Source organism: Pristiophorus japonicus, chromosome 3 (assembly GCF_044704955.1).
Source record: "Pristiophorus japonicus isolate sPriJap1 chromosome 3, sPriJap1.hap1, whole genome shotgun sequence".
NCBI lineage: Eukaryota > Metazoa > Chordata > Chondrichthyes > Pristiophoridae > Pristiophorus > Pristiophorus japonicus.
In genome coordinates, this window is record NC_091979.1 from 233322436 (window position 1) to 233345774 (window position 23339).

At 52.3% G+C, this 23339-nt stretch overlaps 1 protein-coding gene across 3 annotated transcripts in view; it reads left to right on the forward strand.

The window, feature by feature from the left end:
* The window catches only part of armh3 (armadillo like helical domain containing 3), a 222651-nt gene that overhangs the window by 27623 nt on the left and 171689 nt on the right, over positions 1-23339 (forward strand). For 2 of the 3 annotated variants that reach the window (XM_070876412.1, XM_070876410.1), the window contains 5 exons: positions 1769-1843; positions 14504-14590; positions 15657-15713; positions 17875-17918; positions 22415-22475. In XM_070876412.1, the coding sequence (XP_070732513.1) occupies positions 1769-1843; positions 14504-14590; positions 15657-15713; positions 17875-17918; positions 22415-22475 (324 nt within the window). The remainder of the gene's footprint in view (positions 1-1768; positions 1844-14503; positions 14591-15656; positions 15714-17874; positions 17919-22414; positions 22476-23339) is intronic. The other variant, XM_070876413.1, reaches the window with a different exon arrangement.

Below are 23339 nucleotides of genomic sequence, written 5' to 3' on the forward strand. Positions count from 1 at the left end.
CGCCCCCTCTCCCCCCGCCCCCGCCCGCGCCCCCTCTCCCCCCCGCGCCCGCCCCCGCGCCCCCCTCTCCCCCCGCCCCGCCCGCGCCCCTCTCCCCCCGCCCCGCCCGCGCCCCCTCTCCCCCGCCCCGCCCGCGCCCCCTCTCCCCCCGCCCCGCCCGCGCCCCCTCTCCCCCCGCCCCGCCCGCGCCCCCTCTCCCCCCGCCCCGCCCGCGCCCCCTCCCCCCCGCCCCGCCCGCGCCCCCTCTCCCCCCGCCCCGCCCGCGCCCCCTCTCCCCCCGCCCCGCCCGCGCCCCCTCTCCCCCCGCCCCGCCCGCGCCCCCTCTCCCCCGCCCCGCCCGCGCCCCCTCTCCCCCCGCCCCGCCCGCGCCCCCTCTCCCCCCGCCCCGCCCGCGCCCCCTCTCCCCCCGCCCCGCCCGCGCCCCCTCTCCCCCCGCCCCGCCCGCGCCCCCTCTCCCCCCGCCCCGCCCGCGCCCCCTCTCCCCCCGCCCCCGCGCCCCCTCTCCCCCGCCCCGCCCGCGCCCCCTCTCCCCCCGCCCCGCCCGCGCCCCCCTCTCCCCCCGCCCCGCCCGCGCCCCCTCTCCCCCCGCCCCGCCCGCGCCCCCTCTCCCCCCGCCCCGCCCGCGCCCCCTCTCCCCCCGCCCCGCCCGCGCCCCCTCTCCCCCCGCCCCGCCCGCGCCCCCTCTCCCCCCGCCCCGCCCGCGCCCCCTCTCCCCCCGCCCCGCCCGCGCCCCCTCTCCCCCCGCCCCGCCCGCGCCCCTCTCCCCCCGCCCCGCCCGCGCCCCCTCTCCCCCCGCCCCGCCCGCGCCCCCTCTCCCCCCGCCCCGCCCGCGCCCCCTCTCCCCCCGCCCCGCCCGCGCCCCCTCTCCCCCGCCCCGCCCGCGCCCCCTCTCCCCCGCCCCGCCCGCGCCCCCTCTCCCCCGCCCCGCCGCGCCCCCCTCTCCCCCCGCCCCGCCCGCGCCCCCTCTCCCCCCGCCCCGCCCGCGCCCCTCTCCCCCGCCCCGCCCGCCCCCTCTCCCCCGCCCCGCCCGCGCCCCCTCTCCCCCCGCCCCGCCCGCGCCCCTCTCCCCCCCGCCCCGCCCGCGCCCCCTCTCCCCCCGCCCCGCCCGCGCCCCCTCTCCCCCCGCCCGCGCGCCCCCTCTCCCCCGCCCCGCCCGCGCCCCCTCTACCCCGCCCGCGCCCCCTCTCCCCCCGCCCCGCCCGCGCCCCCTCTCCCCCCGCCCCCTCTCCCCCCGCCCCGCCCGCGCCCCCTCTCCCCCCGCCCCTCCCGCGCCCCCTCTCCCCCCGCCCGCGCCCCCTCTCCCCCCGCCCGCGCCCCCTCTCCCCCCGCCCGCGCCCCCTCTCCCCCCGCCCGCGCCCCCTCTCCCCCCGCCCGCGCCCCCTCTCCCCCCGCCCGCGCCCCCTCTCCCCCGCCCGCGCCCCCTCTCCCCCCGCCCGCGCCCCCTCTCCCCCCGCCCGCGCCCCCTCTCCCCCCGCCCGCGCCCCCTCTCCCCCCGCCCTTACTCTCTCGCGCTCTCTGTCGCTCTCGCTCGCTCTCTGTCGCGCTCGCTCTCTCGCTCTCTACCCCTCCCCCCCGCAGCCCCTGCAGTAGAGAGGGTGCCATCAGCGGGGTTGCTCACCAGTGCCCCCTGCTGAAGAGCATGTTAAGCTGACACGGGGACAATAATTCAGGAGCGAAGTGGATTGAAATGATCAAAAATGAAACTGTTTAATTTAAAAAATATATTTCTGGGCTCCCACCCATCAACAAGTTTCTTTTTCATTGACAGGTGACCGATAATATCAGCCAGAATACTATCCTGGAGTACGTGATGATTAACAGTATTTTTGAAGCCATTCTTCAGGTGAGTGCATTTGGCTTAATCCATCCACATTGTTCCAAAACACTGAGGTTGAGTTGTCCTCTAACCATCCGATTGGCCCATTCTGTCAGCGCTGCCTTTCTTGAGACGTGATTGGACTGCCAATATTTATCCCTTAACCAACATCAGTAAATACAGATTATCTGATGATGATCACATTGCTGTTTGTGGGAGCTTGCTGTGCACAAATTGGCGCCTACATTACAGCAGTGACTACACTTCAAAAAGTACTTCATTTCTATAAAGCACTTTGGGACATCCTGCGTGTAATATATTCTTTACGCCATCGCAAACGCACAGACTACAAGCTGTCTCCAACAGGAACTGATCAGGTGACATTGTCGCGTGATGCCTCAAAGCTGTCACCAAGCTCATGGTCTACAGGGCCGTAGTAATACCTGCCCTCCTGTATAGCTCAGAGACGTGGACCATGTACAGTAGACACCTCAAGTCGCTGGAGAAATACCACCAACGATGTCTCCGCAAGATCCTGCAAATCCGCTGGGCGGACAGACACACAAACATTAGTGTCCTCGTCCAGGCCAACATCCCCAGCATTGAAGGACTGACCACACTTGATCAGCTCCGCATGCCATATACGAGACTCGCAAAGCAAGCGCTCTACTCGGAACTCGTCTATGGCAAGCGAGCCAAAGGCGGGCAAAGGAAACGTTACAAGGACACCCTCAAAGCCTCCCTGAAAAAGTGTGACATTCCCACTGACACCTGGGAGTCCTTGGCCATAGACCGCCCTAAGTGGAGGATGTGCATTCGGGAGGGTGCTGAACTCCTCAAGTATCATCGCCGAGAGCATGCAGAAAACAAGCGCAGGCAGTGGAAGGAGTGTGCGGCTCCAGGCTCCCTGCCCACCCTTTCCCTCAACGACTATCTGTCCCACCTGTGACAGATACTGTGGTTCTCGTATTGGTCTGTACAGCCACCTAAGAACTCATTCTTAGAGCGGAAGCAAGTCTTCCTCGATCCCGGGGGAACTGTCTATGACGATGATGATTTACATCAGCAGTTGCATTACCACAGTAGATGACTTCAAGGAGCTCTATATCACACTGAGGTTGTGAAAGGCACTGCCTAAGTGCAAGTCTTTCTTTCCTGTAATGTTTGCTTCCGTTCTTCCAGCAGTTTGATCAGACTGCAGACATTCCTGGTCTGTGTGCCTCAGTGAGACACACTACGGGGAGAATGGGCTATCCTTGTTCCCCCTTTTTGTTTACATGTTGAATACTTTTCTCGGAGCACATGGGGCTGGGGTGAGACTGCTGTGTGTGTAATTTTGCACGACACCACATCTTTGCTGCACTGCGCTAAATGCTTTTTGAGTTATCACAGGCACTCTTCAAATCTTACAGCACACAAAGAGGCCATTGGGGTCCGCCATGCCTGTGCCAGTTCTGTGAAAGAGTTGTCCCATCAGTCCCTCTCCCCCTTGCTCTTTCCCCACAGACCTGCACAATGAGTGGTTCACACAAACTGGTGAGAAACAATTACCGAGGATTTTGTTGAATTGATTCATTGGATGTGGGCGTCACTGGCAAGGCCAGCATTTATTGTCCATCCCTAAGAGAGAATTCGGTGCCTTGACTGTCTCGCTGGGCCATTTCACAGGACAGTTAAGAGTCAACCACATTGCTGTGTGTCTGGAGTCACGTATAAGCCAGACCGGGTAAGGACGGCAGATTTCCTTCCCTAAAGGACATTAGTGAACCAGATGGGTTTTTTACGACAATCTGATAGTTTCATGGTCACCATTACTGACACTAGCTTTTTATTCCAGGTTTATTTAATTGAATGTAAATTCCCCAGCTGCCATGCTGGGATTTAAACTTGTGTCTCTGGATCATTAGTCCAGGCCTCGGGATTACTGGTAACTAGTAACATCACCATGATGCTACCGTACTGTTCCACACTTGGTGTGTTTAACGCACCTTCTGTTTAATCCGTGTCCAACTAATATAATGCACGTCGGTGTAATAAACCGCGAATGAACTGCGCTGAAAACCATGATATTTTTATGCCAGATCATGAACAAAACTAGGATTAGGAATGTCCAAAGCATTGCTGCGTTTTGCCAAGGATAAAATAAATTTTTTTGATGCAAACACCATCTACATCAATGACAATCCCTATTCTGTGGGGATTGGCAGCGACCGCTGTGTGTCGATCCCATGAGCCCGTAGTTTAGCTCCGTAACGACCTTTGCCGAGGAGGGAGAATGTACCGTTGATCTTTGGTGCCAGTAAGTTTGAACTTTTTAGTCTCTTCACTCATGCTGCCTTTCAGGGGAAGCCGGATAAATACAGGAGATAGCAAGGGATTGAAGGATATGCTGATAGGGTGAGATGAAGAGGGGTGGGAGGAGGCTTGTGTGGAGCATAAACACCGGCATAGACTAGGTGGTTAACATAAGAAATCGGAGCAGGAGTCGGCCATTTGGCCCCTGGAGCCTACTCCGCCATTCAATAAGATCATGGCTGATCTGATCTTGGGCTCAGCTCCACTTCCCAGCCCGCTCCACATAACCCTTGACTCATCGTTCAAAAATCTGTCTATCTCCCCTTAAATATATTCAATGACCCAGCCTCCACAGCTTTCTGGGGCAGAGAATTGCAAAGATTCATGACCCTCGGAGAGAAGAAATTCCTCCTCATTTCTGTTTTAAATGGGCGGCCCCTTATTCTGGAACTATGCCCCCTAGTTCTAGATTCCCCAGGAGGGGGAAACATCCTCTCTGCATCTACCCTGTCGAGCCCCCTCGGAATCTTATACATTTTAAGAAGACATATGAGATACTTGCCTTTATTAGCCAAGGCATGGAATACAAGAGCAGGGAAGTTATGCTTGAACTGTATAAAACACTAGTTAGGCCACAACTAAAGTATTGAATAGGTGGGGTTTGTTTTCTTTGCAACAGAGGAGGCTGAGGTTAAACCATATTGAGGTGTATAAAATTATGAGGGGCCTGGATAGAATGGACAGGAAGGACCTATTTCCCTTAGCAGAGAGGTCAATAATCAGGGGGCATAGATTTAAAGTAATTTGTCGGAGGTTTATAGGGGCGCTGCGGAGAACTTTTTTCACCCAGAGGGTGGTGAGGGTCTGGAACTCGCTGCCTGAAAAGGTCGTCGAGGCAGAAACCCTCATCGCATTTATAAAGTACTTAGATGTGCACTTGAAGTGCTGTAAACCTACAGGGCTACGGACCCAGAGCTGGAAAGTGGGATTAGGCTAAGTAGCACTTTTTGGGCTGGCACAGACACGATGGGTGGAAATGGCCTCTTTCTGTGCCGTAAAACTCTATGGCCCCAAGTTTCCACACGCGGCAAAACAGGCGTCACTCCGAGCTGGGCGCTCGTTTTTCGCGCCGAAAACGGCGCCTGAAAAAAAACGCGCTATTCTCGAGCGCTTTGCAGCTCGATGTCTGCTTGGCGCAGCGCACGGGGGTCGGAGCCTACCACTCGCGCCGATTTTGTAAGTAGGAGGGGGCGGGTACAATTTAAATGAGTTTTTTTGGTGCCGGCAACCCTGCGCGTGCGCGTTGGAGCGTTCGCGCACGCGCAGTCTGAAGTAAACATTGGCACTCGCCCATTTTAAATAGTGCTGCAGAAAAAGTGAAAATTTGTTTATTGAACCCTTGCAAAGGCTTGTATTTTAATTTTCTTGATATTTCTGTGTGTGAGGGAGTGTATTCTGTAATTAAAGATAGACTGTGATATTCGGGACACATGTACTTGTTTGAGACTATTCAAATTCTTTGTGGCTGTTCAATTTTTAAAATGTTTTAATAAAACCGCATTGCCCTTCCATGATCAGCACTGAGGCTTCTTGCAGCTTTCTCCCCCCGCCGTCCGTCGGGCCCGATGGCAAACGGCTGCCTCAAACACTGAGACTTCTTGCAGCTTTCTCCCTCCCTCCCCTTGCCGTCGGTCGGTCCCGACGGCAAACCGCTGCCTGAAAGGCCTGCCTGAAGCACTTTCACACAGGTAGGAACATGGTTTATTTCATCTTTTCTTTGCTTATAAATTTTTATTCAAGTTGGATTTATTTGTATAATATTTGTATAAGTATAACTAAGGATTTATTGTAGAATTTAATGACTTCCCTTCCCCCCCCCTCCCCCCACCTCGTTCCCGACGCCTAATTTGTAACCTGCGCCTGATTTTTTAATGTGTAGACAAGGTTTTTTCAAGCCTACAAAAATCTTCACTTGCTCCATTCTAAGTTAGTTTGGAGTACGTTTTCACTGTGGAAACTTTCAAATCAGGCGTCAGTGGCCGGACACGCCCCCTTTTGGAAAAAAAAATTCTGTTCAAAAGTGAAACTGTTCTACCTGACTAGAACTGCAGAAAACTTAAATGTGGAGAATTCCGATTTCTAAGATACTCCGTTCTCCACCAGTTGCTCCTAAAAATCAGGAGCAAATCATGTGGAAACTTGGGGCCAAAGATTCTATGGACCTTCTGTGCTGTAATCACTGCAATCTGTGAACGATGTCTCCGCAAGATCCTGCAAATCCCCAGGAGGACAGGCGCACCAACATCAGTGTCCTCGTCCAGGCTAACACCCCCAGTATTGAAGCATTGACCACACTCGATCAGCTTCGCTGGGCAGGCCGCATAATTCGCATGCCAGATACGAGACTCCCTAAGCAAATGCTTTATGTGGCGCTCCTTCATGGTAAACGAGCCAAAGGTGGGCAGCAGAAACGTTATAAGGACACCCTCAAAGCCTCCCTGGTAAAGTGCGATAGCACCACTGATACCTGGGAGACCCTGGCCGAAGACCGCCCGAGGTGGAAAAAGTACATCCGCCAGGGCGTTGAGTTCTTTGAGTCTCAACGCAAAGAGCGTGAAGAGGTCAAGCGCAGACAGCGGAAGGAGCGCGCGGCAAACCAGCCCCACCCACCCCTTCCCTTGAAGAATGTCTGTCCCACCTTTGGGAGTGGAAGCAAGTCTTCCTCGATTCTGAGGGACTGCTTATGATATATGACTGTTGGGGGCGCTGTTGGCTGTCATGAGACTGCAGTACCACAACATTTCTGCCAGCGGCGCTGTGGCATAGTGCTATGTTATCTCAGCATCGCCACCAGCAGGAATGCTGCTGTACTGTGAATTTAAAAAAAAAATTAGTACCAGCAAATAGAAATGAAATAGTTTTTAAGGTTTCGGGTGTGTACCCATCGTCAGAACTGAAGCCGGATTCATCCCATTTACACTGTCAGCATGGCAGCAATGAGTTGGCATGTTCAGTTGCTCAACACTCAGGTGTGTTCCAGAATTTGAGGTCTCTGACCGCCACATTTCCCAAAGTCTGTACAGAGCAGTATGCAAGGACAGCAGCGGTAGCCTGCGCACGCTTGCCGAGACTACCTCGGCCCACGCGCACGCATACAGCCACACACCCAGGCACGCGCACACAGACACGCGCACCCTCAGCAGGTATCGGTCAACAGTGATCAGGAACTCTGACTGATTCCCCACCGTACCCAGACATTCCCGGTTCAGCAAACTCCGCACAGTCTGGGGTTCGGACCTGGAACCTTGTGGTGTTTGTGGTTTTCACTCACTGACCTCACTGAGTAACGGGGCACCGGGGAGCCCCAACACTTTAGAGGGTGACATGATGAGGACAGGCTGCACAGGCGGGGCTCCCTCGACTATAGAAGATTAAGGGGTGATCCCATTGAGACTATAGGATAGATAAACTATACCCTCTGGTAGGGGGGCGTCCAGAACAAGGGGGCATAAACTTAAAATTAGAGCCAGGCCGTTCAGGGGTGATGTCAGGAAGCACTTCTTCACACAAAGGTGAATGGGAATCTGGAACTCTCTCCCTCCTAAAGGCTGCTGAGGCTGGGGGTCAATTGAATATTGCAAAATTGAGCTTTGTTAGGCAAAGTATCAAGACATATGGGGCCCAAGTTTCGGCCTGAGTTGCTCCAGATTTTTTGGAGCAACTGGTTTAGAACGGAGTATCTTAGAAATTCGAATTCTCGGCATTTAGTTTGCTCCAGTTCTAGTCAGTTAGAACAGTTTCACTTTGGAACAGAATTTTTTTTTCAAAATGGAGCGTGTCGGCCCACTTACGTTTTCAAAGTTTCGGCAGTGAAAACTTACTCCAAACTAACAGAAAATTTTTGTACGCTCGAAAAAACCTTTTCTACGCTTTAGAAAATCAGGCGTAGGTTACAAATTAGGCGTCGGGAATGAGGTGGTGCGGGGGGGGGGGAAGGGAAGTCATTAAATTCTACAATCAATCCTTAGTTATACTTATACAAATATACAAATAAATCCAACCTGAATAAAAATTTATAAGCAAAGAAAAGATTAAATAAACCATGTTCCTACCTGTGTGAAACAGCAGCAGCCTTTGAGCTGCTGTGCTTCAGGCAGGCCTTTCATGTTGGAGACAGGCAGGGGTGTGGCGTCAGTGTCTCGATGGCAGCCCCAACAGCGGCAGCAAGCAGCCTTCGAGCTGAGCTGCGATGCTTGAGGCAGGCCTTCATTCTCTTAGTGGCTGGCCGCAAAGAATCAACACCGGACGGACTTGAGGCCATTCGGCCATGGGATAGCAGTGGCATCAGTGGCTGGCCGGCAGCCGAAGAATCAACACAGGACACACGCAGCTCTTTAAGGTGCTTGAGGCCATTCGGCCACGCTTTAGGGGTGGCGTCAGTGACTCGACGGCAGCAGAAGATACAGCAGCAGCCTTCGAGCTGTGAGGGGGACTGAGGCCATTTGGACAGGGAGAGGCAGCCACATAGACAGTTTTACACTTAAATTTGCAGAATGGGTGCTGCATTGTCAACACCACTTATTACGCAATGGTTCACCATCAATTCACTGCATAGGAGAGAATTGATTAGAGCTCACCGCACCAGGAACTTCGTAGCCCGTAGGTTGATGGGCAGGAGACCTTACCCACGTCGACAGTATCGAGCCAGGCACTCATACCTGGACATGAGCGAGGCTGATTGTGTGAAAAGGCTGTGTTTTCGCAGAGAAGTTGTCACTGAGATCTGTAATATGGTGAGAGCAGATTTGCAGCCCAGAAACAGAACGCCAACTGCCCTGTCTGTTGCAGTGAAGGTAACAGCTGCACTTTCTTTCTATGCCTCGGGATCGTTTCAGGCTACAACTGGAGATGTGTGTGCCATCTCTCAACGTGCAATTCATGCCTGCGTTTACCAGGTCACGGCTGCACTGTATGCGCGAAGGAATGACTTCATCAATTTTCCAATGACTGCACAAGCGATCCATGAGAGGGCTGTGGGCTTCTTCAGGATTGCCGGCTTCCCAAAGGTACAGGGCTGCATTGATTGTACCCACATAGCCTTGCGAGGATTCTGAGCAGTACCGGAATAGGAAAGGTTTCCACTCTATCAATGTGCAGCTCGTGTGTGACGACAAGCAGCGCATCATGTCAGTCGATGCGAGATACCCTGGCAGCACCCACGATGCGTTCATCCTATGTGACAGCATTCTATCTGACATGTTTGAGCAGCAGCCAGAAGAGCAGAGCTGGTTACTGGGAGACAAAGGGTACGGCCTGACCACCTGGCTCATGACGCCCCTATGCATGACACGGACAGAAGCTGACCGTCAATGCAACATGGCGCACATTGCGACGCGCAGCATCATTGAGAGGACCGTTGGCATATTGAAACAGAAATTCCGATGCCTGGACCATTCCGGAGGACAGTTCCTATACTTTCCTCAGATTGTCGGTCACTTCACTGTTGTGTGCTGCATGCTTCATAACTTAGCCATTATGAGGCAGCAGGAGCTGGTAGTGGAACCAGAAGACCCACGTGAGAGTCCAGTGCATGATGATAGTATTACGGAACAGCATGATGTGGATGATAATGACGATCAGGAAAGCATGCAAGTGCCTGATGCCGAAGCACGAAGTCGGAGGAGGGCCGTCCATCGTGCCCCTTTAACGATTGCTCGAGCCTTGCGCCAGCAGCTCATCCGTGAACGCTTCAACCTGAGGGCTCTGCGACCACTTTTGCGTATGGACATGTTTATTCTTTGCAGTTGTTCCTACGTTGTGTTGTGTTAATGGAACATGAAACAGTTTTAATGAAAAAATATTTTATTGAAATGTTAACGTCACAAACAAAATATTTGTTGTATCAAACTATACTTTTTAATATGACTCTTGAAGATCACTTAAACTTGTAAAGTTACAAAACACTTTCTATGTGAAAAATTTTACATTCTAAGATCACTTACACTTCAAGATCACTTTTTAGATGCAAAATTAAATAATTTACAGAATGTGAGAGCATTTACACTATAAGATCACTTGAAAACCCTGAGATCACTTTTATGTTGTAAAGTTACAAAACTTACAAAACAGTTTCATTGTGAAAAATCTTACACTCTGAAGGACACTTAAACTTCAGGATCACTTTTTAGGTGCAAAATTAAATAAGATACAAAAAAATGTGAGAGCATTTAAGATCACTTAAAAACCATAAGATCCCTTATAAGTTGTAAAGTTACAAAACTTACAAAACACTTTCAATTTGAAAAACGCTTCTACAGCTACATCAAGAACAAGAACAAAAGCAGCAAAGAAAGGCTGCAACCATGTCTCATCCATATCTCAGTGAATGTTCATTTTCTCATGGGGGTGTCATTTGATTGGCCGGGCTGTGTGCCCTTATTGCAGCAGCTACCCCAACCAGGCCCTCCCTGACGGCCTGTGCCGTCGATTGCACTCCCTCGGACATTCCCTCCCTAATTTCCCGTGTCATTACTGCTATTTCTCCCGTCAGGACCGTCTACTCTTCACCCACTGCACTGACGCCACCGATGAGTGATCGGGTAAGCTCATTGGTCTCCATACCCAATGCCACAACCTGATCCGCATCTGTTGCACGCTGCATCTCCGGAGAGCGTGTCTCCAATCTCCTTCTCCTCTGCCTGGGTCTGCCTTGTGGCAGCACTATACTGGGAGGCGCGGGCACGGACGGTGGGACGCTCGGTGTTGCAAGCGGCACCACTACACAGGGAGGCGCGGGCTGGGACTGTGGGACGCTCTGTGTTCCAGACGGCTAAACTGGAGGGAGAGGCTCGGGCTGGAACGGTGGGATGCTCTGTGTTGCAGACGGCAGAACTAGAGGGAGAGGCTCGAGCTGGAACTGTAGTACGCTCTGTGTTGCAGATGGCAGTACTAGAGAGAGAGGCTCGGGCTGGGATGGTGGAGCGCTCGGTGTTCCAGATGACAGCACTCGAGTGCGAGCCGTGGACTGGGATGTTGGACGAATGGGTGTAAACTGCTCCATGATATCAGCAGCAACACTGAGACCTGAAGCGTCGGAATCAAAACCATAGTAGATGGAACCAGAACCTATGCGAGAGGGAGGCGCAGGCTGGGACGGTAGTGCACTGACTGTAGAATGCTGCATTATACCAGCAGCACCACTGGAACCCGCAACATCGGAAGCGAAACCATGGAAGGTGGAACCAAGACCTATGCTAGGGGTTGAAACTCTGGTGCCCCTTGATGGGGGCTCATAAACATTGGAAGCTCTCCCCTGCAGACATTTCAGTCATCGCTGCTATCATCCAGTCTGGATCGTCTGCAGCTGGTTGTACTGGTTCTTGTTCTGTACCCTCAGGATCCTCGGTTGGCAGCAGCAACATCGTCATCGTCATCATCATCATCATCATCATCATGTTCTGCAAAATACATCAGAACAGTCAAATGCTTAACAGCAAGGGAGGGGGTCGGATGGGTGGCATGAGTACTCTCACACATAGCAGGTTAGGCAGCAGGTTGATTTAAAGGGCCACGATGCATTTTCAGGACTTACCCTCTTCCTCGCGTGCGGGCCCAGCTTGTGCTGTACCGATTGCTTTTCTCCATGTACGACTCATCATAGCAGCTATCCTTTGTTCCAAGGGTGTCAGTGGATGCAGATTGGGCACGCCTCCTCCTGTCCGAGTTGCCTCCCTTTTGTTGTTGGCCAATTTCTTCTGCAAAGAGTAAAATATAACTTTTTACAGAGTTTGTCAGTCTGCAAGGTGGGACATACAGATAGCCAGGTTACAATTTTGATTAAATTAAAAATGGGAAATATTACTTACACTAACTACTTGACCAAGGTCGTGCCATTTCTTTTTACACTGACTTCCAGATCTCATGGTATTCACCACTGCGCAGTAATCTTCTGCAACTTGGTTCCAACGTTTCTTCTTTTCTTTTGGTGGCACTTTTATGCGACCTCTGTTGCTGGTATCTAGCTCCTGCCATCTCTGCTCAATTACATTGACTAATATCTCTACTTCCTCATGCAAGAAATTCTTTGTTCTTGGTGGACGTTGATCCATTGCAAAGTTGAATTGGCACTCTTATTTCTCAAAACACACAGTCCTTAATTTGCATGCACCAATGCAGCACCGGTTCTGCAAGTTTAGCAGTGAAAAGCTAAACTCGCTGATTTCAGCAGGTGATTTATTCAACAGTGCTGCTAAAAGCGCCCCCTCACACACAGAAATATCACAAAAATTAAATTACAAGCCTTTGCAGGGGTCCGAGACAAATCTTCACTTTTTTTCCAGTCCTTTTAAAAATGGCTGAGTGCCAATGTTTGTTTGACACTGCGCGTGCGCGCACGCTCCAACGCGCACGCGCAGGGTTGCCGGCACCACGTTGGCTCATTTAAATTGGACCCGCCCCCCCCCATTACTTACAGAATCGGCGCGAGTGTTTGGCTCCGCTCCCTGCTGTGAAGAGCGTGCTGCACCAAGCTGAGATCGAGCTCCGAGGAGCCGGAGGATATCGCAGTTTTTTTCTAGCGCACTTTTAGGCGCGAAGGACAGGCGTGCAGCTCGGAGGTGCGCCGTTTTCGGCGCGGGCCGACACTTGGGGCCATGGAGTTAAGATACAGATGTGCCATGATCTAATTGAATGGGGAACAGGCTCGAGGGGCTGTGTGGCCTCCCCCTGTTCCAATATTCCTTTCTGTGTGTTCCGTTTCTCTATCATTGTGACCGTGCACTCTACACTGAGTGCATTTCTGTTTTGCAGACTCCCTGTTGCGCCGATAAGTCAAAGGGTGATGATAATTTGTGTAGCAGTCAAAATCATGAGGGGTCTGGACAGAGTGGATAGCGAGAAACTGTTCCCATTGGCAGAAGGGTCAAGAACCAGAGGACACAAATTTAAGCCGATTGGCAAAAGAACCAAAGGCGACATGAGGAAAAACATTTTTCCATGGATGGAATCTGGAATGTTCTGCCTGAAAGGGTGGTGGGGCAGATTCAATCACTACTTTCAAAATGGAGTTAGATAAGTACCTGAAGGAGAAAAATTTGCAGGGCTACAGGGAAAGGGCGGGGGAGTGGGACGAGCTGAGGTGCTCTTGCAGAGAGCCGACACGGGCTCGACGGGCCGAATGGCCTCCTTCCGTGCTGTAACCGTTCTATGATTCATCCAAAAAGTGTGCGAAGACACTTCTGTGCGAATACTACCCCCCCAGCGACCCTCGGGCACACTATAAACAAGGCGCAGGCTGTGAAAGCACACAGCTCTAGGCGCACTTTCTGTGGCCGAGGGAGGGGGTGGGAGGGTGGTCCCGAGGTTCTGCTGCCTTGCTATCCCACTCATCCTCTTTGGGCAAGTGCTTGCCTCCACAGGGGGATAGCAGAGATGCATTGAAAAGGAAGCTGGATAACACATGAGGGGGAAAGGAATAGAAGTATATGCTGACTGGGTGAGATGAAGATGGGTGGGAGGAGGCTTATGTGGAGCACAAACACTGACTGACCTGTTGGGCCAAATGGCCTGTTTCTGTGCTGTAAATACTGTGTAGATTTAGGGCAGGACTGGGTCAGTGTTTATTTACAGAGACAATCAGCATTGGACAAGTGCTGTTCACGGATCAGACTGTTTCCTGTCTTGACCATTCTGAAAGAATATGTCTGTCTGCAGGTGCAGCCACCAGATGGCGCCATGTTCCACGGAGTGTTTTTCCACAGTTTCTCGTGAATTTGGTCGTCCTCAAAGGCAGGACATTAGTTCTGGAGACTGGCCCCCTTCCCGTCCCCCTCAGCCGGTGAGCTAGGAACATTAGGAGCTGCAATGGGAGTGCTCTAACTCATTTCACACAGCAAAATACGGTAGTTGTTGCATGACATTAATCAGGACCAGAGTGCCTACGGGGGTCGGAGAGGAATTTCCCAGATTTTCTTTCTCCCAAATTTGTTACAATTCCCCGAGTTGTTATGATCTGGAATGCGCTGCCTGAAAGAAGAATTTGGAGAGGTACACAGATATCTACTGTTACCCCCGAGTTACGCTCGCGTTTGGTAGTATAGGTGCACCCCTAAACATAAAGACGCTCAGACCACTTACTGGGGTGACCAGCTCCACCAGAACTCCGACACACCGGCAGCGACTGCACTAAACCGGTCTATGTGCAATGCTTTGGACCACCTCGGAGTGATGAGATAAAGCTGGGTACAACTCTGTCATTTTCTGGGAGTGCTGATTGGCAGTAAACAAGCTCTGCAAAGTGGTGCTCTGCACGTCGGGAATTGTATCATGGCATCTGTCTCTCTCTCTCTCTCTCTCTCGCTAACCTCCGCTCCCTTCCCCCTTGCTCTTTTCCAGATTCTCTCCGTGACGTCCAGCAGAGTGCAGCATGGCTACGATGGTGTGGTCCTCCTGGCATTGCTGGTTAATTACAGAAAGTACGAGGTAAGCCGTCATCATTAGGCGGGGTCAGTGATTCTCCTCATGTCCCCCTTTAAATATAATTTCCATGATACCGGGGCTAAAAGGGTTACATTATGAGGACAGGTTGCACGGACTGGGCTTGTATTGCCTCGAGTTTGGAAGATTAAGGGGCGATCTAATTGAGGTGTTTACGATCATTAAAGGAGTTGATAGGGTAGATAGAGAGAAACTATTGCCTTTGGTGGGGGTGAGTTGAACTTTTAAACTGGTCTTCCCCTTTAAGTTCAAATTGTAAGCTCAGCCTGGGGTCAGGAGGAGTTTAGTTGGAAGGTTTCTTGTTAATTCTATGATTCTAAGAATTTTCAAGTCAAAAGAAAGAAAGGAAAGATTTACATTTCTGTCGCGCCTTTCACAACCACCGGACGTCTCAAAGCGCTTTACAGCCAATGAAATACTTTTGGAGTGCAGTCTCTGTTGTAATGTGGGAAACGTGGCAGTCAATTTGCGCACAGCAAGCTCCCACAAACAGCACTGTGACAATGACCAGATAATCTGTTTTTGTTATGTTAATTGAGGGATAAATATTGACCAGGACACCGCAGATAACTCCCCTGCTCTTCTTCAAATAGTACCATGGGATCGTTTACGTCCACCTGAGAGGGCAGACCGGGCCTCGGTTTAACGTCTCATCCGAAAGACGCCACCTCCAACAGTGCAGCACTCCCTCAGCACTGCACTGGGAGTGTCAGCCTGGATTATGTGCTCAAGTCCCTGGAGTGAGACTTGAGCCCACAACCTTCTGACTTGGAGGCGAGTGTGCTGCCCACTGAGCCAAAATAAAATAGCTTGAAATGATTGTATCACTTTCTCTTTTTCTACATGTGTTCCAGGTATATAAATGCAAGTTGTTATCGTAGAGTTTAGTACAGCCCGATTAATACACAGTGTCTGTTACAATACCAATAAATGCTGTCCATTTAACCTTGTGTCTATGACAGACCAATTAATGTACTGTTTCTGTTATAATCCAGTTAATGTCCAGGGTCTGTACTGCAATCCAGTTAACATCCAGCGTCTTGTGTTACAGTCCGTGAACCCATACATTGTGAAGCTGTCCATTGTTGATGATGAGACCACGTTAAACGTGAGTATGAGCTTCTGTCGATCTGCAGAGAGTTGGTTATCGGGTGGGGCGTGTTGTGCAAGAGACCGGAGCCTTAGACGGCACAAGGGCTCACAGCTGCACTCCTTTCTCTGGCAACTCTTATCAAGGAGACAATCAAACAAAGTAATGGGAAAGGCAGATGAGGGTTTGGGAAGTGACAACACTTTGAAGGACTTGGAGAAAAAGAGATTGGATATGGGCTGCTAATTTGCAGGGACAAAGGGATCAAGGGTGATGATGGTATTCTGAAATTCAAAATTCTTATCCTTGTTTACAAATCCCTCCATGGCCTCGCCCCTCCCTATCTCTGTAATCTCCTCCAGCCACACAACCCCCCGAGATGTCCTCAAATTCTGATTATAACCGCTCATCCATTAGTGGTCGTGCCTTCAGCTGCCTGGGCCCCAAGCTCTGGAACTCCCTCCCTAAACCTCTCCACCTCTCTACCTCTCTTTCCTCCTTTAAGACGCTCCTTAAAACCTACCTCTTTGACCAAGCTTTTGATCATCTGCACTAATTTCATCTTAAGTGGCTCGGGTCAAATTTATTTGTTTTGTCTTACAACACTGCTGTGAAGCGCCTTGAAACTATGTTAAAGGCGCTATATAAAATAAAAGTTGTTGTTGTTGTTGAAATGAACTTAAGAAATAGGAGCAGGAGCCAGCCATTTGGCCACTCGAGCCTGCTCCGCCATTCAATGAGATCATGGCTGACCTTCAACCTCAACTCCACTTTCCTGCACTGTCCCCATATCCCTTGATTCCCTTTAATATCCAAAAATCTATCGATATCTGTCATGAATATACTCAAAAACTGAGCTTCCACAGCCCTGTGGCGTAGAGAATTCCAAAGATTCACCGCCCTCTGAGTGAAGAAACCTCTCCTCATCTCGGTCTTAAATGAAGTATCCGAAGAGAGGGAATAGTTTATAATCTCAGCTGGCACGGAGGCCAGGAGGCGAGGGTGGTGGTCAGCAGTTCAGTGAGAAGGGGATAAAGGGACTAGGAGGTGGGGTCTCGCGGACGAGATGAGCTTGACGGTGGAAGAGAAACTAGCGAGAGAGAGTCAGGCTCTGGGCTCGGGTAGTGGAGAGCTTGGTGGACAAGAGGAAGCGAGGGGGAAGGTGGGAACAGGAAAGGCAGTTGAATGGAGGCCCTCCGTCTTGGTGACAAAGACGACCCCAAGCTCCTCACACTTGCCGGAGGTGAGAGTGCAGGGGGCGGGTGAAAGAAGACCATTGGTGGTGAAGAAAAAGATGCTCCTGGAGCCGGGGCTGGTTTTGGCTGAAGGGAGTGAGGCCCAGTGCTCGGTGTGGTCCAGTCAGACGTGATGTGGGATGGCTAAACCAGTTGCAAACCAGTTGTTCGCCAAGTCTGCTGACCTTGGACTCGAGGGAGCAAAGATGGGGACCGTTGCAGGGGAAACCAGGAGGAGAGATTGAGCAGACTAGGCCTATATTCTCTCGAGTTTAGAAGAATGAGAGGTGATCTCATTGAAACATACAATATTCTTAGAGCTTTTGACAGGGTAGATGCAGGGAGGTTGTTTCCCTAGGCTGGAGAGTCTAGAACCAGGGGTTACAGTCTCAGGATAAGGGGTCAGCCATTTAAGACTGAGATGAGGAGAAATTTCTTCACTCAGAGGGTGGTGAATCTTTGGAATTCTCTGCCCCAGAGGACTGTGGATGCTCAGTCGTTGAGTGTATTTAAGACAGAGATCGATAGATTTTTAGATATTAAGGGAATCAAGGGATATGGGGACAGTGCAGGAAAGTGGAGTTGAGGTAGAAGATCAGTCATGATCTTATTGAATGGCGGAGCAGGCTCGAGGGGCTGAATGGCCGACTCCTCCTATTTCTTATGTTCTTGTGTAAACCAGCAGGATGGGAGGGAGCGAGTAAAGGATTCACTCCCTTCTGGGACTGTACCGCTCATTTGTCTCCCTGTCAGCTCCAACCCCGGTCCAGTGCACACCGGGTAAATGGGAGGGATTGTCTCCTCTGTGTGTGTCTGCGCCAACTCCTAACATGCGGCACACAGCACGTACGTGGAGCAGCGTGGGTGTAAGTTACCAGTGTGAGGAATAACTTGCCTTTTAAAACCTGCTGGATGGCTGATTTTACCTCGCCTCTGTGTTACAGGGAATGGGTCTGGTCATCTCACAAGCCCTGACTGAATACAACAGGTTTGTATCACTATAGAGTAAAGGGCGTCACGGGAAGCGGGTGTTGGTGGGGGGGGAGGGGGGGGGTCGCCTACATAGTGGCAACACCAGGTGGTCCCGGGCCAGCTGTGGGCCCAGTGTGTCCTGGGCTGATACTCCCAAGTGTTGGGGCTGCAGCAGCTTAAAGAATGCAGCAAAACCAGTGCAAGTGGAGGCCACGGCACAAGTGTTTTCCCAACAAATTCTTGAAGGTTTCTAGGTTTCAGTTCTGTGCAAGATTAAATCATCAATTGCTTCAACCTAAGTGAGATTTCAGGGAAGGTATGGGTGTGTGGCATGGAGTGGGTGGCGAGGGTTTCAAGCAATGTTCCCGATAATTTTGATTTGGCCTGCACGGCGCCTTCAAAATTCCACGCTTGCGCGAGACCCCTGGAGCACTACGTAGCCACACAACATAAAGGGGACATTGGTTTCAAGGTATGGAGTTGGGGGGTGGGGGGGAGGGTGTGGGGTATGGAGTCGGTGGGGTGGGTGTGGGGTATGGAGTCAGGGGGAAGGGTGTGGGGTATGGGGTATGGAGTTGGGGGGGAAGGGTGTGGGGTATGGGGTATGGAGTTGGGGGGGAAGGGTGTGGGGTATGGAGTCAGTGGGGAAGAGTGTGGGGTATGGAGTCAGGAAGGATGTGGGGTATGGAGTCGGTGGGATGGGTGTGGGGTATGGAGTCAGGGGGAAGGGTGTGGGGTATGGAGTCAGGGGGAAGGGTGTGGGGTATGGAGTCGGGGGGGGAAGAGTGTGGGGTATGGAGTCGGTGGAGAAGGGTGTGGGGTATGGAGTCAGGGGGAAAGGATGTGGGGTATGGAGTCAGGAAGGATGTGCGGTTATGGAGTCGGGGGAAGGATGTGGGGTATGGAGTCAGGATATTTGTGGGGTATGGAGTCGGTGGGGAAGGGTGTGGGGTATGGAGTCGGTGGGGAAGGGTGTGGGGTATGGAGTCGGGGGAAGGATGTGGAGTATGGAGTCAGGAAGGGTGTGGGATATGGAGTCGGTGGGGAAGGGTGTGGAGTATGGAGTTGGGGGGAAGGGTGTGGGATTATGGAGTCGGGGGGAAGGGTGTAGGGTATGGAGTAGGTGGGGAAGGGTGTGGGGTATGGAGTCAGGAAGGGTGTGGGGTATGGAGTCAGGAAGGGTGTGGGGTATGGAGTCAGGAAGGGTGTGGGGTATGGAGTCAGGAAGGGTGTGGGGTATGGAGTCAGGAAGGGTGTGGGGTATGGAGTCAGGAAGGGTGTGTGGTATGGAGTCGGTGGGATGGGTGTGGGGTATGGAGTCGGGGGAAGGATGTGGGGTATGGAGTCGGTGGGATGGGTGTGGGGTATGGAGTCGGGGGGGAAGGGTGTGGCGTATGGAGTCGGGGGGGAAGGGTGTGGCGTATGGAGTCGGGGGGGAAGGATGTGGGGTATGGAGTCAGGAAGGATGTGGGGTATGGAGTCAGGAAGGATGTGGGGTATGGAGTCAGTGGGGAAGGGTGTGGGGTATGGAGTCGGTGGGGAAGGATGTGGGGTATGGAGTCAGGGGGGAAGGATGTGGGGTATGGAGTCAGGAAGGGTGTGGGGTATGGAATCGGTGGGATGGGTTTGGGGTATGGAGTCAGGGGGGATGGGTGTGGGGTATGGAGTCGGTGGGATGGGTGTGGGGTATGGAGTCTGGGGGGATGGGTGTGGGGTATGGAGTCGGTGGGATGGGTGTGAGGCATGGAGTCGGAGGGAAGGGTGTGGGGTATGGAGTCGGGGGGGAAGGGTGTGGGGTATGGAGTCAGGGGGGATGGGTGTGGGGTATAGAGTCAGTGGGGAAGAGTGTGGGGTATGGAGTTAGGAAGGGTGTGGGGTATGGAGTCGGTGGGATGGGTGTGTGGGGTATGGAGTCGTGGGATGGGTGTGTGGGGTATGGAGTCGGGGGATGGGTGTGGGGTATGGAGTCGGTGGGATGGGTGTGGGGTATGGAGTCGGGGGGAAGGGTGTGGGGTATAGAGTCAGTGGGGAAGAGTGTGGGGTCTGGAGTTAGGTAGGGTGTGGGGTATGGAGTCGGTGGGATGGGTGTGGGGTTTGGAGTCAGTGGTGAAGAGTGTGGGGTATAGAGTCAGTGGGGAAGAGTGCAGTGTATGGAGTCAGGAAGGGTGTGGGGTATGGAGTCGGGGGGAAGGTGTGGGGTATGGAGTCAGTGGAGAAGAGTGTGGGGTATAGAATCAGTGGGGAAGAGTGCGGTGTATGGAGTTAGGTAGGGTGTGGGGTATGGAGTCGGTGGGTTGGGTGTGGGGTTTGGAGTCAGTGGGGAAGAGTGTGGGGTATAGAGTCAGTGGGGAAGAGTGTGGGGTATGGAGTCAGGAAGGGTGTGGGGTATGGAGTCGGTGGGATGGGTGTGGGGTATGGAGGTGGGGGGGGTATGCGGTCGGTGGGGAGGGTGTCAGCTTAGCTCACTGTTAGCGCTGTTACTTCTGAGTCAAAAGGTTGCGGGCACCGGCCTCGAGCACAGCCTGTGTTTCGTTGCCTACTCTCGGGTAGGGATGTTAAACCAAGGCCTGTTGAGCTGAATGTTAAAAGGTTCGTGGCCACAGTAGGGAGAGCAGCAGGAGAGTTTTGCCCAAGTCCTGGCCACCATTCCTCCCTGCCCTGATTGCCACAGGCATAGCATTATAGGCCATTCTTCCTGCTGCTTGGTGAGTGCAGAATGGCCGCCACATCTCTCTTCATAAGAAATCCAAAATTCTTCCAAAATTCATCGGCTAAAGCACTTAGAGATGTTTCGGCACTGTGATAAGACGCCTTACTAAATGGAACTCTTGTGTTCCTGAAAATAATATATAGTGCAGTGGATGGAGGGTGTTTTATCAGACACTGCTGTGATTGACGGGCTGCCTGTCTCGATCGACCATGTATATCAGGTTAGCCCACAACTCTCTACAGTCTGGTTCAGCGCATGAGGAGGGGAAAGGGAACAATTGCCCTCTGTGTGGTAAATCTATGGCCCCTCACATTCCACTCGCAAGATGACCTGTACCCGTCACCCAGTGGCACCCCGGACTGTAACGTTGGTGCCCTGTAATATCGAGCTGGAACCTGCAGCATGGTCAGTCTCATCACCCACTAGGAACATCTTTCCTAGAAAGGGCTAGCAAAATCTACGTGGACCCTTGATCGCGGATTGGAGGGCCATGACCACAGACTTACTGGGGCCTCCCTTGGTGCGAGTGTTCCATTGGTATATGCATGACTCCAATTCCGAGTCAATGCCGGGCCACCAAACGTGCGACCTGGCAATAGACTTCATCATGACTATGCCTGGGTGGGTACTGTGAAGGTGGCGTATAAATGTTTCCCTGCCTTTTTTTTGGCAAAATTACACGATTACCCCATAGGAGGCAGTCCGAATGGATGGACATTTCGTCCTTGCGTCGGTGGAACGGCTTAATTTCGTCTTGCATTTCTCCTGGGACCGCCGACTTTCTTGTTCATTTTGACGTCACTGCATTTTTCCTGGCCAGCTTTCTCCACCCCCCCAGACATTAGCTCTTTGGGGTGTGGGTCAATGTCCTGGTTAACCCGGTCCCACGCAGTCAGCTCATAAGCTTTTAAATGGAAAAACCGTGGAAATTTGAATGGGACACGCACCTAAAAAATATTTTTTTTGGGTGCGCGGAGAGAAAAAGAGGGAACATTCTCCCCCCCCCCCCTCCCCACCACCCTCCAGACTTCACGTGTACATCTGCACTGTAGGTGTCGATACTATTTGACTGCAGGAATCACGGTTAAGTCTGGCCACGTCCACGGAAGTTCACTCAAGCATAGAAAATAGGAGCAGTAGTCGGCCACTTGGCCCTTCGAGTCCACACCACCATTCAATATGATCATGGCTGATCCTCTATCTCAACACCATATTCCCGCTTTTTCCCCATACCCCTTGATGCCTTTTGTTTCTAGAAATCTATCTATCTCCCTCTTAAATATATTCAGTGACTTGGCCTCCACAGCCTTTTGTGGCAGAGAATTCCACAGGTTCATCACCCTCTGAGTGAAAATATTTCTCATCATTTCGGTCCTAAATTTCCTACCCCGTATCCTGAGACTGTGACCCCTTGTTCTAGACTTCCCAGCCAGGAGAAACAACCTCCCCGTATCCAGTCTATCCAACCCAGTCAGAATTTTATATGTTTCAATGAGATCCCCTCTCATTCTTCTAAACTCTAGTGAATACAGGCCTAGTCGATCCAATCTCTCCTCATACGACATCCTGCCATCCCAGGAATCAGTCTGGGAGCAGGAGTCACTGGGACAGCCTTTGACACCAGGAGCACAGGGCTGATTCACTGCTCCCTGACTGCGGGGGGAGGGGGGGCGAGGGCACTGACAGCAGCCCTGAGAGTTCGGCTAACGCACCAAGGACTCCGCGGGTCAAGCCCGCAACCTTCCTTCCTGCACACGCACTCACTTCGGGTCTTTTTTGTTCTTTTCCCCTGATTTTCACAGGCAGTACAAAGATAAAGAAGAGGAAAACCAGGGAGGATTCTTTTCAGCCTTAACCAATATGGTATGCACCGCGGTGAATCGGGGAATGCCTGCTCGCGAGTGTGAAGACCTACCTCGCTTGATGTGAGAATGTAGAAAGGCACCCCAGGACCCTTCCCGCGCATAACTCCTCATTTAAACACCAACTTAAAGCCAGTCCATAATAGTTTGATGAAAAGTTGACAAGGGGGAGAAAGTGTTACCGCTGGCTGGAGGGTCAGTAACCAGAGGGCATAGATTTAAGATCATCGGCACAAGAGGCGGAGGAGAAGATGAAGAGAATGTTTTTTTATGCAGCGAGTTATGCCTGCTGCCTGCAAGTGCAGTTGAAGAAGATTCAATAATAACTTTCAAAAAGGGAATTGGATGTAAATTTGAAAGGGAAAGATTTTGCCGGGATCTGGGGAAAGAGCGGGGGAGTGGGACTGGTTGGGTAGCTATTTCACAGAGCCGGCACAGGCATGTTGAGCACAGCAGACTACTGTGCTGTATGATTCTATTAGGCCAAGTGTTGCAGTAGATTAAATGCTGTCCTTTCGCTTCAGAGACACGGGGGTAATTTTAACACAACTTTCCAGGTGAGAACCTCATGGGATTGGCTGGATTTGTGGTTTTACACCCCGCCCGATATCACTCTGTTAACTTGGAATGAAGCGAGGTGTAAAACCAGCGTGCACCCGGTCCTGTCAGACTCACGAAGGGCGGGTTAGGTTAAAGTTACCCCTCTGTGCGGTCAAGCTCAGGCTAATAGAAACATAGAAACTAGGTGCAGGAGTAGGCCATTCGGCCCTTTGAGCCTGCACCACCATTCAATAAGATCACGGCTGATCATTCGCCTCAGTACCCCTTTCCTGCTTTCTCTCCATTGATCCCTTTAGCCATAAGG